General features: G+C 35.4%; 1 protein-coding gene across 1 annotated transcript; it reads right to left on the reverse strand.

The window, feature by feature from the left end:
- Window positions 1-1,339: 1,339 nt before the first annotated feature.
- LOC105141113 (uncharacterized) lies at window positions 1,340-3,855 on the reverse strand. Its single transcript, XM_011048225.1, has one exon. It carries the CDS (start codon window positions 3,543-3,545, stop codon window positions 1,566-1,568), a length of 1,980 nt encoding a protein of 659 aa, XP_011046527.1. The 5' UTR covers window positions 3,546-3,855; the 3' UTR covers window positions 1,340-1,565.
- Between the last annotated feature and the right edge of the window lie 11,049 nt (window positions 3,856-14,904).

Here is a 14,904-nt window from a genome sequence, read left to right on the forward strand (position 1 = left end):
GTTGCTGCAAAAAAACCTGATTGTTTTACTTTTCCATTTTTGGGATGAACAACCTAATTGTTTAGCTCGATAGCATGTCGATGATAAATTTTAGAACTTCTAAATCAGGGGAGGCCGTGTATTCAAATCAATGGGCATGTGGAGAACGGCTTTGGCTTTGTTATGATCATGAGCATTTACAAAATTTTATTTTTAATGAATGTTTAGGAGGGTGATTGCTTTTATTTTTTATATATTTTACTTTTAAAAATATTAAATTATTTTTTCAATGCTTTTTTTATGGTTTTAATGTATTGACATTAAAAAATATAAAAAAATTATTTTAATATATTTTTAAAATTGAAAATATAGTTTTAGTTTACAGTGAAAAACAATACAATAAAAAAGTCAAATTTCTACAACATCTATCAATATGCACTAATCAAATCCTTTGCAACTCCATGCGATCATCTCAAGCTCAGGCTCCCATATTTCCAAATTAAGGCAAAAGTTAGTAGGTCCAATCTCATGAGTTGTTTAGGTAGTGTCTTGTCACCGTCACAACATATTATTCAGTATTAAACTTTCCAGTAAACTTGAACTATCTCCATCGAACAACATAGTACAGGGTACTCCCGTTGAATTTGCTTGTAATAAATCCTTCATGTTTTGTTACATCTTAATGATTAACTTTGACATTTGCCATAGCAAAATGCCATTTAACATCGGAGACTAGTTTCTTTCTGTCAGAATAGGGAAATTTGGTCAAGAAACAGCCTTTCTACAATAATGTTTGTCTTTTTGATGAATACTGGTGAAACTTGCTATCAGCCTTACATCATCAACAAATCATATAGTCCTATTCTCAAATTGGACCGGCAAGCCTGATGCTACTGGCAACAAATTACTTGGCAAATGGAGTATATGTTGCCGAGTTCGAATAGCAGCTATCGCAGCTTTCCGCATCGCAATAGCAGTGGTGGATGTTAGGTACTGGTGGTGTTGGTGGTCCTCAGCAATCGCGGCAGCGGTGATGGTGACACAGTACTTGTTTCCAGCTATGGTATCACGGCACTAAGCTGATTCTGGCGCCTGATAATAAACCGTACTAATTTGACATCAGAGTGTCATTCAAGTTAAGAAAAAGAAAAGCTATCATTCAAGTTTTTGCATACTAAAATTTGAAGAAGGATGAAATCTCTGTTCTCACAATTTACACTAAAATTGGAAGAAGGATGAAATCTCTGCTCTCACAATTTACCCTGAAGGTTCGATGCCAGGTTATTTGACCTCAGAGCGGAGTTCCTTTCTATTTATGGTGCCGCTAGACAAGCCTCAGTCGACAAGTATACGTAGAAAAAAATGGAAAACAAGCTATATAGTAGATGATTATAAGAAGATGTTGGTTAACAATTGAAATAGCATGCAAGAAGCTTGTCCTACAGGCATTTAATTAGGTACCTTCCTAAGCAATTAGTTACCACAGCATTAATGATAACAGGGATACAAATTTATGTGCAGTGTAAGAGAACATAAACAAGAAAAAGATAAAGAATTTCATCATATTTCCTGAACTAATTATTGAGTTAATGGAATCCTCTCGATCCTCTTGATTGATACAGTTCCAATCTACTCTTTGCTACCGGCAACAGAGACTCGATTTTGGGCTCTCCTATCAAATGAGCCTGCTTTGTTGACCACTCTAGCACAATAAGGACCTCTTCATTTGCAAGAATCTCACTGTCAGGGCAATGCAACGAAATGAAGCTTAGGAGAATCAAAGAGGGAATTTGAACCATTTGTTCACCGAAGTAAACAAGTTGAATTAGGTGTTTGGCACCTCCTGCAGCAATAATAGCCTTGGAGTGAGTCACACAAAGGAAATTATCTGACGACGCGAACTTGTTGAGGGCAATTACTGCCTCCATAGTGACCTCCGGTTCCCTTTCATCCAATAGCTTGACCAATGGCCCAATCATCCTAGTTTCTGTTGCTCTAAAAGTCCTTGACAAGTTGCCAATAGCCTGGACGCATGGTGTGAGGAGGTCCGAGTCTGCTTTCTCAACTACTTTTAGTAATTGGTCGACCACTGCTTTGGCCGCAGGGGATGTAGGTTTGAACGAAGAGCGTCTCAATTCAGAATTTTGTTCAGTTACCGCTGTGATTTCCATCAATGCCATTGCTGAATAGGATTGAACTTCGTCGTGACCTTTCTCTAACAAAACTGCAAAGCATAAAAGCGCTCTAGACTCTGTGATGGTACGGCATCTGGCGACATTTCCCCTTGCTAGTTGCCAAAGTGCTCTTGCTGCCATTGCCTTCATCTGTGCTTTTGTAGCAGGATCTTCAAATTCCCTTCCTTTGATGCTAGTCCCGGCCAAAGACACATGGTGATTATGCTGTTGTTTCGGAATATTGTGGTTTCCTTTTGCAAGGTTTGGATGGTTATAGTTGGGGTGATGTGTTGAGAGGTTTTGGTTTTGAGTTTGGGTTTGGGTTTGTATTGGCTGGTTATTGCTTAGTGTCTGACTTCTCATAGCCATAGTATTGGTCACCACACTGTGCATCTGGCTAGGATTCTTATTATCCACTGGATGACGACTTTTTGTTGCTGGTTCATCTTCATCAGGACTAGTACTATTACTGGCCATCACAGCTGAATGAATCGACATATTATGCTTGCTTGCAATTGAGTACTTACTATGTTCTTGGATCGTCTCAAACGCAAGATGACTGACAAGAAACCGAATAGTGTTGTTTTGCGCAAAATGGTCTTGACATTTCGGATGATGTGCAGCCAATTCAGAAACAGCCCAAGCCACCACACACTGAACTTGCATGTGGCCTTCTTTGAGGATTTTCGCAAACACGGTGCAAACCCCAGCATTCACAATCTGTTCGACGCTCTCTGAATCACGCCCTAAAAGCCCAATAGCCCTAGCAGCATTTTCCTGACCTTCCATTTTGCCTTCTTTAGCCAACTTTAACAATGGTGCAACTCCACCTTCCTCGATAATCAACTTTCCATACCTGTCATTATCTCTAGCCAAAGAAACCAATGAAGCCGCAGCATCCGATCTATCTTCTAAGCTCCCCGTAAAAAGTATGGCAACTTGTTCCCATATAAGACACAGAATTGGCTCGTTGGCAGCAATAGGAGGCAGGCCTAAATACTCATCATCGCGATCAGCAGCGGAAGCTGATACACGTAAGAGCCAAGAAACATCTCCTATTGAATTCTCTAGCTGCATCGAGATTTTTCGAAATGCGGCGGCAGGGCTGATCGTGAACATTCTTATCATTATGTTGCTGGCGCGGCATTTGACAACAAGAGCGAGGGCCTTGTCAAGCACTTGTTCTGTGCCATCGATGATTCGCCTTGTTGGACGTTCATAAAGATCATTGCTGGCACGAGCGGCTTGGCGTAAAAGCCCTGCTAGCTTCTCTGTTTTGGCTTTGAGTTCTTGACAATCTTGTTTGAAAGTTTGTGCCTCATCTGCCAATTTTGTCACTTGGTCTGCTAATTGTATTGGCCTTGCCAAGATCTCTTTCACAATGTCCGCCATGGCCAAAGCAGACTAGATTCGTAGAATTCTAATCAACCAGCCTTGTTAGAAAATAATCCACAATCAATGAATGTTGGGAGACAAAAGGGTCTCGATGAATTGGTTCGCATGTCCCTAAGACGAGCCGACTGGTTGTGGGCACTTTATGGTCTCTATGCTTCGTGATTTTGTTTGTATCCACCTTAGGTGGTGGTGGAGGTGCTGATGGTGGTCGTTGTGGTGGTGATGGTGGTCGTTGGCAAGTTTTGTGAGAGGAAGAGAGGGGAGAAGATGAAATGGTCAAACGTCATTTTCTCGAAGTTACGTTATATATAGGCAGTGAGTTTGGCTGGCAAGGACTTTGTAAAGCAGTACATGCGACAGTGATACACCAAGGGCATTGGACCACCCTTGATTTTTTTATTTTTTTAAAGTGAGATAATAATAATAATAATATAAATAATAGTAAATAAACTTAATCAGCACTAAAGCCCAGCCTTAAACATAAATTAGACAGGGAGAAGCTGGATCATAGTGAAGGTGACCATTGCTCCCTTGATATTTTGTACTTTCTCCTTCATTACTTCTCTCCCTTTTCATACAAGTCCAAATAAAATCGCACTAATGCACCTAGCTTGTCTTAATTTACCCCCTTCAACAAATAGTTCTAGCTTTGCCACAACAATTAGGAGATAAACGCAAACATAAAACCAACGCATAAATTGGAGAAAGCTATCTTTGAATGTGATTGCCATAAATGATCTCAGACAATTTAAGGTCTCTGTCCCTCACAGCTTGTAGAGCTTGGATTTCAAGTCGTGATTTTGAAGGATTAATCCAAGGACAAGGCTTTTCATTTTCGATCACCCTCGATAATGGGCATTGTAATTTATAATTCCAGACTAATCAACTCACCATATACAGAAACCTGACCATCCAAATTCCAACGAACTAACCAATTACAGAAGAAGGTATATAGAAAATGTTATCTGCAGTAGGGCCTTTCAAATCCTTCTCATTTTAGAGATGTTTTAACGACTTAATGTCCATGAAAATCGAAGCAAGAGTAACACAAACACAATCCAGATTATTTTTTTATATGTTTTATGGTAATTGAAACTGAGCTAGCTAGGGTTTAGGCAATACGTGTGGTCCTAGAGCTACTGTAATTAGAGTTGACCAGTGGTTGTCAAATATTTGGATTTTTATATCGCAATTTTTCATCCAGAACTTCATTCTGAGCCTCTCTAGGAACTATCAGGTTTGAGTCAGTTTTCTCTGGAGCCGGATAGTTTTTGCGTTGAACACTTGCATTTCTGGCTTTTTTAAACTCTTGCTGGATGTGTGGGATTAGAGTTAGGCAACATCATTTGTGATTTTCACTTCTGCAGCAGTCAGAGTTAGGATTGAATCAGATTCCTTCATTTTTTTTATTGGTTTGATAGTCAGTTCGGTTTTCTCGAGCCAACTTGCGCAATCAACCTTCTATTTTTGCATTGATAGGCCGAGTTTTGGGAGTATTTTTGTGCAAGATCCACATTAGATTTTGCAAGAATCAATAACTTCTGGTGTGCGACCTTGTCCTGCCGCGGCAAGGAACAGTGAATACGGTAAAATGGGTCAAACTTACCAAAAGTTTGGAGCAGTAGCGGACTAGGGGGTTTACGGATATATTTTTTTTAAATTAACTTAATTAATTAAAAATATTTGTGAAATATCATAATTTAAAAAAATTAGTGAAATATAACAGTTTATACACGTGTCACAATTCACAATTGAAAAACATATTTTTTATAATTTATAATGATATTTTTAATAAAAATATTAAATGTAAAAGAAAGAGAAATAGAAAAAAAAAATCTTAGATACATACTAAAATTTTGATTATATAAATAATAGTACTATAAAATTTTTTTTAGTAAAATAAATTCAACAATACCGAAAAATTCAATAACGATGATTTAAATGGATTATGTTTACTACTAAAAACAAGTGGGCTATTCTTTATATTTGAATGGCAAGTATAACCTATTTGAGTAATAGTTTATGATATTTTTTTATATTTATTAAATGTAATTTATTAAAAAAAATTTAATGATACTGATTGATATTTTTTTATATTTATTAAATGTAACTTATTAAAATTTTTTTAATGATACTGGTAATGTCATAATTAGAATTTTAATATCTTTAAATTATTATTTTTTTTATCTTTTCTCTCATATCTATTTAATATTTTTTAATGAATATTATTTTTCTAAATAACAATAAGTTATTTTAATGAAGATATGTAGAAACTAAACTATTTCACTAATTGTATCTTCAATTGTATTATTTCACCACTATTTATTTAAAAATAGATTAAAAACAAAGAAATGACCGTTTACAAATGCAACCAGAACAGAACTAAGATGCACATGGAAATCATGTACTCCTAATGGTCCAGATTTCGAAACCTATTTTCCCTGCTTCGGTGGTGTTTATTTATCCTAGCTTTCATTATTTCAGCAACAATGGTGGCTAATAATGGTTGCACAGTAAAAGTAGAGCTGATATATTCCCAAGGCCAACATGTGATATAGACATTGCACTAATGTCCATTGTATTCTATAGTAAAGGTTATTTCTAGGAAGCTGCAGAAATTCTGACGTCTTTTCCACCTACAATTTTCTTTCTTTCTTTCTTTCTTTTTTTTTGACTTGTCCTTGTCTTTGGCGCTAAAAAAAGGTAAAGATGGGAAGAGATGAGCGTCCGGCTCAATTCTAGACATAGATCTTAGTACATGCAAAAAATCAAAGCCCGGTTACTCAATAGAAACACTATTTTTGTGATTTTCATGATCGAAGAAGAGAGAGGGGCCCTGATTTGACAAGGAGGAAACATATGTTTCAACAATTTGTTCAGCTTTAGGTAATCCAGGAAGATCGTGGTCCACCACGCTACCCGGAGGCCAAATTTATTGGTGAAATGCTACGATCGAGTGGGATATTGAATAAAATTTGCCTACTATCACCAGTTTAGGTTTCTAGGGCCAACTAGCCGTCTATTTCCTACATCAGATGATATCAGAGTTGGACTCCCTAGTTTGATCCCTTATAGAAGAAGATACAGTAGCATCATCTTTCTCTTGGAGTGGAAATCCTAGGTGCTGATCAGGCCCATAATGGGATGAAGTGGTCTTCACAAAAAGACCCATTGAACTTTCAATTGAGATGTTATGATCCAGTGAAATATAGGATTAAATTGCGTTGCTACCATCAATTTAGACTTTCAAAAGCAATTGACAGATTGTTTCTGTACCCCTTGTTCATTGCCAACGTCAAGATTTAATCAAGAGAATCTTAGAATGGGTCATACTCATAGCAATAAATAATTCTTGAGAATAATTCATGCAACATCTCCGAAGGCAGGATTTCATTTTTCATGATATGGGAGTTGATTCTTGATTTTCACGTGTCTAGGCAACCTGAACAGAAATTCATGGTGGAATATCAAGAATATTGTCACGAACATTAGAAGATGAAAAAAGCTATACTTGTTATCAACGTTCAAGATGCTGCAGTTGTCTAATTATATATTAAATGTTTTGGCGTCAACAATGTGTGGAAGCCGTATCTGTTCATAGTTGAGTTTCAAACATGCAATCATTACATACAATACAAAAATGAGTCTTTAAAGCCTTAAAACTTACTCAAGCACATGTTTTTCTCAAGTATTTAATTGTAGGGATGATCAACACTAGAGACTGAAGCATTTTATGCTTCAATAGAAGGACCCGAAAGCTGCCTTTAATTGATCTTTCAGTTTACCATGCAAGTACTAATACAAGTGATAAGACGTAAATTCTATATGAATTTAGTAACAATCGAAGGCAATGAAAGTTCACTTCCTTCTAGGAAATATGAGATTCTTGCAGTTGGAATCTAACTCAATCTGATAAGGTTTTACCCGCTAATTATTCTCTCTGGGAATATGCAAGATAATTGAAGGTGGTATGAATGAGCATAATGACGACATAATGAACGAACTAGGATTCAATGGGCCGCAGCTAGTGCACAAGCTGGCAGAGAAGTCTAAGCACAGGACATACGGCATAATTTTCTCTCCAAGACCGAGCTAGTAGCAGGGCTTTGGCAAATACGTTGTTTTGCTTAACTGAGCCAGTGATCTTGTCCATAAGTTTGCTTGGCACTGTTTATCAACATGGAAGCATAGGCTCTCGCTAGAGTCTAGAATGATCCATTTATCACGAGTTAACGATAATATCATTTCGCCAACTATTCAAGGCAGCAGTTAATATCAACTGATGCAAATGGGGCACTTTTGATAACTGGTATATGACATTGTTGAGCTTTCTATAGCAGAAAGAAAAATCCTTAGAAAGGAATTGGCAGCAGATGATCATGAACAAGAGCCACATGTTTGAGATTCTTGAGCAGCCTATTGGGTTGAGGGCCTCTCAAATTATTGCAGGTTCGATGCCATGAGTGGGGTAGAGAGGGGGCTACTGGTTGCTATAGCAGAAAAGATAATAAGTATATGGTTGGAAATTAATATTCTAAGTTTCTTACATTGCTAATTTCAGGCATGCGGACCTTTTCTCTGCTCGTTTCCAACAAGCATCCTCTGCAAACTGCAATGAAGATTCCAAGAAGTTGAAGACAAACCAAAAAAAATCATCCAAGATGGACCTCTTTCGTCTTGTACGATTTAGATATGTCGCGTGCACTTGAATTCTACCCATTCCCAGGCAATACTTACAACAGTTTTTCAATTTCCTGCCAGCGCTTTCGAATTTCAAACGTGGACCACTCAGTGGTTAAGACTGTCTTCATGCATGTATTGACGCAACATAGGCCATCAAATCAGGCTAGTGCATAAACAATAAAAGGTTTTTTTTCTGTTTTTTAATTCATCAGGAGGTTAAAAAGACCGTAATATCAGATTTAATTCATTGAAAAAAAGCTATCGAATACACAACTGTTCTATACAAGGCAAGAACTTGTAATTTTTAACTTAAAGACCCAAATTATCGTGACTTTATCGTTAATCTCTTGAAGAAGAATCATGCTAAATGGGCTCGGGAGTTTTTGAACTCATTTCATGGAGCAGGTAGGGTTCTTTTGGAACTAGCCTATCAATCCCATCCATCACTCCAACCCTTCTACTCGTGAATTTCTGAAGAGATGAAATCATGGAGCAGAACTTCAAATCTCTTGCAAACTCAGGTTTACAGCTTGCAGCGTAGATTGGGCCTCCATATTAGGTCTGAAACTGGTGTCTGATTATTGCAGGCTTAGTAGTAATGGGCTCCTGCTACAAACTTGCAGTCCAAGAACTCGCGACTGTGTGGAACATGCATGAATCCACGTTAATAAACAATGATAATAAAGCAAAAATGAATGATTACACACACCGAGACAGACTGAGAAAAAGCTAGGTGTCCTAAAAGATGGAGTGAAGTGCCTTTTAACTAATTGAAAGAAGGGGATCTCATCAGGAGCTGATAGTGTGTGGATTTTTAAAATTTAATTCCACGCCATGACCAGAAATCAAACTCCATTAGTTGTATTATTGTATATAATGCTGATACTAAAAATATATATATAACTCCATTAGTTGTATTATTGTATATAAATACACTGATGCTGATACTAAAAATAAATTATTTTTTTTATCTTTATCAATTTGGTTAAATTAATAAACTTTTATATTTTAAGGATCAGATATTCAAGCAACATGGCGGACCTGAAAAAAGCCAGCTATTCTTTTCATTTCATTGCTGAAGCCGCGCCAGCAGTAACAATGATTTTTGTGTGAGATTTATTTATTTATCAGTGTTTTTTAAATAATTTTTTGTATTAAAATATATATTAATAATAATTTTTTTTAAAAAAATATTTTTAATATCAACACATTAAAAATAATTTAAAACACTAAAAATATATTAACTAAAATAAATAAAAATAATTTTTTTAACTTTTTAAAAATATTTTTAAAACACAAAAACATCTTTTATCTACATTCTCGGTAAGAATCGACACTCAATTCCGAGGTCGTTCATAATTCTCATGTGCTAAAAGCATTGCCGCTAGTTAAAATGGAGTTTGAAAAAACTCGGCCTCAAGATTCTTGACTTGCACAATTTGTATATTCCAATCTCCATTCTCTGCTAGAAACTTGTAGCTAATAGCCAATTCCACGGTCCCCTCTAAGGTCTTGACACCATCTGGTCAGTTTCAGGATTTTATGCAGTCTCGCTTCTTTTTTCTTTCAATTCCAATCAGGATATGCTGAATCAACTGTCCTTTTCTGTCGTGTTAAGGCTGGCCAATCACACCAAAACCCAAAATAAAAGAAGAGTTGCTTATAATATTTATTGGAAAATCAATCACATAAATAATTGAACCACCAGTCAAGCAACGAACGTCATATAAAAGCAAGTCAAGTGACTTGACTCAGACGACAGGTGTTGCTGGCATGTCAATGTTATCATGTAGTTGATTGGTCATCTTCGAAGCATAGCATCTTTCACTCTAAGCTCACACGTTGCAATGATTCATAATCCGGTGCCCAGAAGAGGCCACCTGCAAGCAACGGAACAGGACAGCACATGAGAGGAGGAGTAGCAACAAAAACTTCTTTTATAACGATTGTGACATTCCTGTTTGATTGCCTAGGGTGCCCGAGCACCAATGAATCTGTGTTTCGGATAAGTTTATTATGGAGTTAGATAAGGCTTCAATTCTGGCCAAAATACTCACCAAAAAGTCTAGTTCAGTTGTCTATTGTGTGCCTGACTTTTTTAGCATTGAAAGGTTATCTCTTTGAAACTCTAATAGTGTGCCTGACTGTAACAGGGATCAATGAACTGGTTTTTAGCTGCTCTTCCTCGAGTTCTTGCGTGAAAAATTTACATATATTCATACATGGTTCCAGTATTAGCCAAAAGTAGTGTAATTCCTTTTAATTAAAATGGCTTGATCTCAAAACCAGAAGGTATTTAAATACAAGTTTTCTTAGCAACAATGGTCGACGAAAGTTAAAATTCTTAATCAAAACTTGAATTTTATAAAAGTCATAAGAAAATTATTACGAATGTGTTAATTTGATGTAGATAACTTACTTATAATTTGATTATAACTCCATAAAAAAATTGATCTCGTTATATAAAAACTAACACGAAAATATAATGCTGTTGAAACCCGAAAAAAGGAACAAGAGAAAAAAAAAAAAATCGCTTTCCCGACATCGGCATGTGGAACCACAAGACATTTAAGAACAAGAGGAAAAAAAAAAAAAACGCTTTCCCGACATTGGCATGTGGAACCACAGGACATGTCTCGTCCTGTCATTGTTAGGATGTTGTTTTCGCAAGTTTCCGTAACTGAAACTATCTTGATTTTGGGGTTTACATCCTCGAACACATGGCTTGTATCCTAATATCCCTGTATTTGAAATACTGCTCGAGGGAGAAGGGAGATCTATGAGTTCAAATTCATGAGGATAATTCGGAAATCAAGAATAAAATATAACTTTAATTCATTCGAATTCCGGTGTATCATGGCAAATTTCTATTTTATAAATATATATAACTGAATTTTAGCATATTAAAAACTCGTTTGTTTTCATATTTAAAAAATATTTTAAAAAATGAATTTTTATTTTAAATTAATAATTTTTAATGTTTTTAAATTATTTCAATATATTGATATTAAAGATAATTTTTTAGTATATTTCAAATTTATTCTTGATAGAATATCAATAGCTATGCCTCACTGGGTACTATTATCTCGGAGATTCCAGCGTGATCGATTTTGTACAGAAAAGCTCAAATTTCATCCGTCGTCACCATGTGTAACTTGCATGCGCAGAATAGGCAACCTTAAAAAGGAAGCAAAAAAGTTACCAATAGATATCTAGCTTAATGACACTCATTTACGTGATGTGGAAAGATAGGATAGGATTTGTGTACGATTTTTTTACTTTAATATATTAAAATTATAAATAAATAAAAAAGATAATGACTTATCAAATTATGACCATGATTGTTTTCTAGAAAACAGTTTCTAGAAAATTATTTTTCAAACTTTTCTATATTTGTTTGCCATTAGAAAAGTTGGTCAATGGAAAACACTTTCCAGTCAACGAAAAACACTTTCCGGTCAAAGAAAAACACTTTCTGGTCAATGAAAAATACTTTTTGGTCAATGAAAATACTTTTTAGTCAAAAAAAATTTGGCTTGGTTTTCAGGAAAGTGTTTTCCTTTTTAGCTGTGTTTGTTTTCCGGAAAGTGGTTTTCAGGAAAACACTTTCCAAACTTTCTTATGCTTGTTTTTTAGAAAGTGGTTTCTGGGAAATCACTTTCCAAACTTTCTTAGATTTATTCCTTATTATTTTAATAAACTTGAGAAAAATAAAATATTAATAAATTATTTTTCAGTTTATTTTCCATAACATAAACAAACACTGGAAAATGTTTTCCAGTTCATTTTCCATAACACTACTAAACATCGGAAAATACTTTATTTTTCAGGAATTTATTTTCTCCGAAATTCACTTTTTTGAAATTTACTTTTTCCAAAATTCACTTTAAAAAAACAAACAACTTTTCTACAAACAAACGGCCTATAAGCAAAAAGTAACATAAGACATCCACATTAAAGTATATGTCCATTTCTACGAAGTACAAGCTAGTTCTGGCTTTCCCCTGTTCTATCTCCCCTGTTTTCACTCAAAAGCATTGACACACACCAATAAGAACAGAGTTTAAGGGTTCGACACCCATTTGCATGCTAGCTTAATCACTAACGTTACACACGTACACTACGGAAATATAAAAGGGACAAAAATAACTACCAACACTGGTCTGTCTCCCAGTTCCTACTGGTATAGCCAGACGCAGCTGCCATTGTTGCTGACCTCACTGAAGAAGACCCAAAAGGCCTACGGTTTCTATAAAGATCTCTATCATATCTTTCACGTTTATCAGGGTCCGATAATGTTGAATATGCTGCATGGATTTTGATGAACTCACTGGCTGACATTTCTTTTTGATTCATGGACACAGCATCGGGGTGGCAAGTTCTTGCTAGTTTTCTATAAGCAGCCTTTATTTCATGGCTAGTAGTATTCATTGGAAGCCCTAATACTTCATAGAACGAGGAAGTTGTAGCCATTGAGTCAATGCCCACTGTTGTTCTCCTGTCAAAAAGATGCTACGAGTGGATATGAATCGAGGAAGGTTTATTTGAGGTGGTGATTTGGGGAAATGAAGCGGAAGAAGTTGCAGGCATGAAAGGATTGGATTGAGGAATTTTGTGGCGGCTAAAGTGAGAGGGGATGCGATGGTCTATATAGGGAAGCTCTGAGCCTATGAGGATTTAACTAGGTTCTCTGGTTTTCTCCAGTAATGGTTGACATTTGCTTGCCTTGAAATGCTTATCCATAGGATCCTGTCCTGTGCTGACTCAGCTTACTGTTTTTATAGATAGGCCTTCCCCTCTACCTTGGTCCCACTCCTTCCTTCACCACAGGAGTGCAGGACTAACACCTAAAAACATGTTCTCCGTCGACGCCGGGAAGTTTTGGTTTGTGGGATTCAATATTCTGTAGATAATGCATTCTAGCAATAAAACAGAACAGGATTTACTTTTCAATGCTGGATTTGACTCATCGATTTTCACTTTCAGCTGTGTTTCATGGAGCCATAGGTTATGTTATTTCAAACATGTATCTAACTATGAAAATCAATCATGATTTTTTTTTTTTATAAATTTAAATCAAGAAACATATATCAGCAAAGATGCTAATTTGATCATGTAATACACAGTTGATGCTAGTGTCCTTTCCTGTCTTCTTGTTGGGAGAAAAGCAATAAACGAACACCAAAATCCCATGTCATCTTATCTCATTGTTCAATTAATTTAATATGCTTTTCTCTTAGTTTAGAAAAAACATGGATTGTGTAGTTTACGTGTATTTTTGGTGATGTGATATATAAATTTTTAAAAATATTTTTTAATGAAATATATATATATATATATATATATATATATATATATATATTAATTTTTAACATCAATACATTAAAATTATTCAAATATATCTAAAAAGATCATCAATTCAAACACTAAAATCCCATGTGTTCTCATTATTCAATTAACTTAACATCCACTTTTCTCTTGCTTGAAGCAAAAATATGGCTACTTGTTTATTATTTTGTAGGTGTACACGTGTTTTTAATAATGCGATACAAAATATTTTTAATAGTGCTTTTTAATTAAAAATATTATAAAATAATGTTTTCATTTTAAAAAATAACTTTAATATATCAAAACCTAAAAAAAACATTTTAAAAACATTAATTTAATATTTTTTTTAAGAAAAAAACAGTTTAAAAAACGAGTTGAATCACCAAATACCTGGGTAGACTGGCGGTCTTATCATGTTTGACATTGCATTCAGATTCTGAAAACAGAAATTCTCAGCAAGATCAGAGACATGATCTTCATCTAATTGCTGCAATTGATTCAGTTTTTATTACTTCCACTTGACCACAATCCTAGATATGAAGAGGAGTATTAGCTAGCACTCCTTTTTTGATAGAGTGCATTAACCAAAAGCCCTAAGGCCCAAGTAGAAAGCTCTTAAATGTCTAGACCCAAGCTTAGGAAGGAACACTTAGCCCAGCTCTGTGAAATCTAAGAGCACAAAAACCAAAGCTCTTAAATGTCTAGACCCAAGCTTCGGAAGGAACACTTAGCCCAGCTCTGTGCAATCTAAGAGCACAAAAACCATCCCTAGATAGTAGAGAGCTCGGAGAGGCAGAAATAAAGTCTCGAAAGCTTTCATAAAAAGGACTAATCATATCATAAACTCTTACATGCAATGCTCTAACTCCAATGTATATTGCAAGAGCACAATTCTATGCTTCTACATAAGACCATCAACCTGTAGAATTTCATTTCAATAACAGACTAAGAGGTTTAGTCCAAAATTGACAATAAAACCATTTCTACTTGCTTGTCTAATTTTATAAAGAGATAGCTAGTCTGCCTGCAATTTACCATGTTTTGAATCTTTTGATATACAAAATAACTTTAAATAGGTTAATTGAGTCAATCAAATTGAATGAATAAAGTTTTAACAGGTTAATTGATTTTTTTTTGCCAATTCAACTTAAAAATCAACTGGATTATGCTCTCAGTCAGGAATTTTCTGAATCAAGCATGACTACACTCCTGGAACAATGCCGAAAAACCTAAATTCATGGAACATAGCGAAATATAATGATCAATTAAAATCATGGCCTCAACTGATTGGTGAGCCCAAGATGTAGCATGATCCCAGACCTACAAAGCCCAAGTTGAAACAATC

The sequence above is a fragment of the Populus euphratica genome, unplaced genomic scaffold (genome assembly GCF_000495115.2).
Source record: "Populus euphratica unplaced genomic scaffold, PopEup_1.0 scaffold3.1, whole genome shotgun sequence".
In the NCBI taxonomy this organism is placed as follows: Eukaryota; Viridiplantae; Streptophyta; class Magnoliopsida; order Malpighiales; family Salicaceae; genus Populus; species Populus euphratica.